Here is a 5605-nt window from a genome sequence, read left to right as displayed (position 1 = left end):
TTAGTTAAAAAAACACTTCTTATTCACTGGAGACCATCCATATACAGAAGTACAGGCAATTGTCCAAGCAGTCTTGTCTATACACACCCAGGTATAACCCGTGTTAATTTTATAATTTAGTTCTTGAATCGCGATTATACGTCTTGTTTTATTGTCTTCGCTGTTGGCTGCTGTTCTTCTATTTGTTACTCTTTTGAATGATAGTGTTCCCAAATGTCCAGCATCTCCATTGATGATTTTACCTTTTATCATTCTCAAAAATGAAGCCTCCGAAGGCACTAACTGTTCTGCTTCTTTTACTTTTTTCTTTAAACAACTCTGCTGTCTCAAAATTATCTTCGATATTTTTTATTTTTTGAGACATGTTGTCTAGTATTTTGGTATCTAAAGTTTCAACAACGTTGATGTCTTGTATATTACAAACAACAAGCACTTCAGCCATTTTGCGTCTCTATTTTGCGATAGAGTTGGTTGGATTATTTCTGAGAGCAGCCCTGACAAGCTTTTGAAAAGAAGTAGTGCGGCTCTTTCTGCAATAATGATTAACGGGGTAAATACTTTCACCTTTAATCAATTTGTTAATGATATATTTGCAATTGTCAATGAGTATACCACGATCAAGTGAGAACTGCATCGGGTCAATGGTTGTTGCTGTTCTAAATGCCTTGACCAATTCCCGTTTCGTCTTTAAAGATACGGTTCTGTATAATTTTTTCTTGTTGTCATCTTTTTTTTCAATTGTTTTTGGGGGTCTTCCTCTTCTTTTTATTGTGTTGTCAGGTGGAAAAATGTTCAAAGTGTAGAGCCTCTAAAGGAACACCTTGTTGTGGTTTGGGAGCATTTTCAAGGTAATCTGAGCGACTCCCGGGGTTAGTATCATCAACTTATTCAAAAGAAGAGTGGTTCATGTGTTATTTCAAGGTACGATGATCAAAATATGAAACATTAATATTATAAAAATAAAAATTCACTATAATTGATTTGGTGACGAAATAATTAAAAAATAAGTGGATTAATTATAAATGCAAATGTATTTATTAGTGTTCTGACTGATTTATTTTTGTGCCGTTTGATTTATTTGTGAAACTCGAATTATTTTGTTTTTGTTATTTTTTTCTCTTTTTCCGTGTGCTTTTTTTTCGACTGTTAATTGTGTTGTTTTTCCAAGTTGTAGATCTCCTCTGGTTGCGAATTCTTCTGTGTGAAGAGCGTAACACACACTTAATCAATCAAATTGATTGCCTTGTCTTGCAATAACCTTGCATTGATGTATCTATTCCACAATGATGCAACTGCCACCTCAAATAGTCTGGATTTCATCAACGAACAGAATGATTGAGATCTCAGACGTTTTCATTTCTTTCAAAACTACATTTAGTTGCTCCTCAAACAGTCTTCTGTACAAACACCAGCAATCCGCCCACCCATATCAAGTGCAACAACTCTGACTACAAATTCAAAGGAACATTTTTTTTATTTTTTATTGTTGCCATCTTACCAACACCAGGCTCATTAATCAAGACGGCAATGCCCTTGTTCACGTGACACCATTCAAACGTTTTAACGTTGAATGAGCAACTTGATTTTGAAAGAATAACCATAACAAGCAATAGCCAATTAGAATAAATATGCAGATAAACTTCAAAAAGTGTTGGTGAATAAAACGTTCAGCGACATGTTATATAAAAAACTTGAAAAGTCCTGTGTTACTCCACGATATTTTCTGGTGGTCTTTGATTTATTTTTTCAAAATTTAATAATATTTTAATGAAACTACAAAAAAGCTGTAACAGATTATTTTTACGATATAGATACAATAAAATAAATACTCAATTTGTTTGATAATATTCAAGTTTCTTTTCTTCTTCAAACTTTGAATTGTTGATCTTTTTGAGTTGTTTGAGTTCTTCGAATTTCTGCACTTTGATTTGCTTTGAAAATTTTAATTCAACAAGAGAAGTTGGCAAATTCAAAGTGACGATGTTATTACACATCAAAGAAAATGAAGTCAAACATGTAAGTCCTCTCAAGTCTGCATTGTAGTACTCATCGACATTTAATTTGGCTTCTTTGATGGCATACAATTGATGTGCAGCTGTTCCATTCTGATAGAAAACCCCATGCATGTTTTAAGACCTTTTAAATAGGACTCCTTTTGTTTTTTTCAAAGTGGTCGTTTTGAATCATAAATTTGACAAAAATAATAAAATAAAACAGTCAAAAAGCTAAACTGTGGATAATTATTTTAATATTAAAATATGTAACTTCTTTTTATTTGTTATTTAATATCAAAAACGTGTTTTATATCGATATAATTATTCAATAGTTAATTTAGTCCATTGTTATGTCAATAATTCTCGTTTATAATACATTTGAATGTGTTAAATCAATATAATATAAAACAATATATACAATTAAAATGTACCAGCATTTTAATATAATTACATTTTTTTTACATTATTTTTCCACAAATAAATTTAAGGTTATTTAAAGTTATAGAGATTATATTGTTCTTATTTTCATTTGAATGTAAGTTGTGATTTTTACCATCAAAACAATTAATATATGATGTTAAAAAAACAGTTTTTTTTGATTGTTAAAGGTTGAGACGTTAAATTGTGTTTTATTTATATACAATTTAATTAAATAACCATTCGTCTTTGAATCACATCGATTTAATAAAATGTGTTGTTGATATTATTTAAAAAATTGGAAAGTGTTTTTTTTGTATATTACTATATACAAAAAATACAAATAAGCAAAACATTCAAAACCTTATTTCCGTGGTAAAAATAAAAATTTAGTGCCTCTAGGTCTGGTCTACAATACCATATTTTTCAAATAATAATAATATTTTATCAATTTAAGAATTATACACACTATCTTACATTATAATAATTAAATTTGACAATATTTTATTAAAAAAATTTATTGGAAAATACACTCAATATTTATATACTATAATTTAAATAAGTTTGGTTTTTGTTTTTTTTCTGTGATTAATAATTATTCTATAATTTGTATGCAGTTTTTGATAACACCGAATTATCTGTTAGCTTAAACTGAAATTTGACAGTAATTGGTTTTATTTGTTGTTAATTTTAGATCTGTTCATTAATTCGACAGTTTTATTGAAGGAATTATTATTAAAAAACACTTATAATATAATATAATAAATGCATTAAGAACCACTTATTATTTTACTCAAAATAAACCACCACTAAATTACAATATCATGATATGATACGAAAAAAACTTAAAATTCACAATAATGATGTTGTTACTTCCGTTTTTTAACATAATTATTTCGGTCAATTCATCGATATTGAAATGGTGTAAAGTTAAAGACGTGATAACTTGTGTCAATCAGAACAATAAATGCCCTTTAAATTATGAATGGAGTGTCATTGATAATATTGTGAGTTTTCAACAAAACTTAAAAACAGAAACAATAACAATTAAGTGCAAAATACCGTCACAACTGTTTGTAATTAGTTTTGATGGTCAAACCCAAAAATTGTTATTTTCGAAATTAAATGACAAATATGTTTTTTATCAACAAAAAAGCTTACATAGTACAACACTCAAAGAAGTTGTTGATGGAAATTTGTGTGGAAATTACCCAAATTGTGCTTCTTGTTCAACCACAAATAGTATTACACATTGTAATACCTGTCTTCCTGGATTTTTTAAAAGTGACTATTATTCATGTTCCGCTTGTTCTGCAGGTTGTTCAAAATGTAATGGGTTTAATAATGTCGATTGTCAGTCTTGTATATCACCAGGACATATCACAACGGATTCTAATTGCTCCGACTGCTCTATTGGTTGTGCAATATGTCAAACACAATCACCTTTTTATTGTCAGACCTGTATTTCTGGGTTTGTTTTTATGAGGGGGTCATGTCGTAAATGTCCAACTGGTTGTACTACTTGCACTGATACGCCAACGTGCAATTCTTGTGACCTCAATTATCGTCCTTATAATGGTGTGTGTTCCAGATGTCGCGATGGATGTAAAACGTGTTCTAGTAGTGAATTAGAAACTTGTTTATCCTGTTTAGAGGGTTACTTTCAAAGTGGTAAATTTTGTTATCCGTGTTATGACAATTGTGCTTCGTGTTCAAGTAGATTAGTTGCAAGTTGCACTTCATGTAAAACTGGTTATTATTTAATCAATGGTACTTGTCATACGTGTGGAGTAAACTGTATAAAGTGCACATCCTCGGAAAATGGAAGTTGTTTATTATGTAAAGAAGGTTATTTCAAAGTCAATGGTAATTGTTTCCCATGTTATTCTGGATGTGCAACTTGCAATGGAACTTCGAATGGAAATTGTTTTTCGTGTATAACTGGGTTTCGACAGAACGGTTATTATTGTTATTCATGTGCGACTGGTTGTAAAACGTGTTTTGGTGAAGAAACAAGACAGTGTAATTCTTGTTTATCGGGTTATACTTTTGAAGACTTTAAGTGTACTAAATGTCCAAGAGGATGTGAATCTTGTTCAACAGGCATTGTAACATGTACGGCATGTCTTGATGGATATTACAAATACACAACTGGTTGTCTTGCATGTCCTTCACCTTGTCTTACATGCGATGACATACCATATTTTCACTGCACTTCATGTGTTGAGGGGTATCATCTTTTAGATGACGAATGTGTTCAATGTAATGAAGGGTGTACTTCATGTATATCCGATAATACCGCTTTGTGTTTTTCTTGTGAACCATTTGGATATTATTTTGATTCTTATAATTGCATAGAATGTTCGACAAATTGTCTTTCTTGTGAGTATTCATCAACAAATTGTACATCCTGCAAAGATGGTAGTTCTTATTTTTCAAACAATGAATGTTTTCAATGTATTAACTGTTTAAGTGGAAATTGCCATCAAAATGGGTGTACTCAATGTAAGTATTCAAATTATTATGTATCTGGATACAATTGTTTGCCATGTGATAACAATTGCAAAACTTGTTCATTATCGTCTACCAAATGCACTTCATGTGAAGATGGAAGTTTATATTTAAAAGATTCAACATGTGTTCAATGCCTAAATTGTGTGAATGGAAATTGCCATCAAGATGGGTGCAGTTTGTGCACGGATTCTCATTTTTTCAATATTTCTCATGACTGTTACAAATGTGATGATAACTGCAAAACATGTGGTACAAACAAAACAAATTGTTTGAGTTGTGAAAATGGAAAATATTTAGATCAAGGAACATGCAAAATTTGCGACGAAAATTGTCTTGATAACATGTGTGATGTTGTTATGGGATGCACTGCTTGTGCTGAAAGTTTTGAAGTAAAAAATAAAGTGTGTGTATGTAAAAGTGGGTTTTATTTGAGTGGAAATAACAAGTGTTCAAGATGCTTTACAAGTCAACTTAATGGTAATTGCAAAATATGCAAAAATTCAGACGAAATACTTTTTAATCCAAAATGTGAAACATTCTATGAACCATATGTTCTATCAGAAAATAAAACGTGTACTTTATGTCAAGATGGATATTATTATAATAAAGGAGTTTGTATTTTTAATGACGGGAAATGTAATAAAAGAATAAACAAATTAAAGTGTATACAGTGTAAAGAG

General features: G+C 30.3%; 1 protein-coding gene across 1 annotated transcript; it reads left to right on the top strand.

Annotated features, from left to right (window-relative positions):
• Window positions 1-3274: 3274 nt before the first annotated feature.
• On the top strand, window positions 3275-5402 carry EIN_458370 (hypothetical protein; the record flags this gene model as incomplete). Its single annotated transcript, XM_004259117.1, has 1 exon — window positions 3275-5402. A coding segment is annotated over one exon (2128 nt), but the record flags the coding sequence as incomplete, so codon positions are not given.
• Window positions 5403-5605: the final 203 nt, after the last annotated feature.

The sequence above is a fragment of the Entamoeba invadens genome, assembly GCF_000330505.1.
Source record: "Entamoeba invadens IP1 unplaced genomic scaffold scaff_1105074726085, whole genome shotgun sequence".
Lineage (NCBI taxonomy): Eukaryota > Evosea > Mastigamoebida > Endamoebidae > Entamoeba > Entamoeba invadens.
The sequence above is the reverse complement of the archived record's forward strand: the minus strand, read 5'-3'. Positions and strand labels throughout refer to the sequence as shown.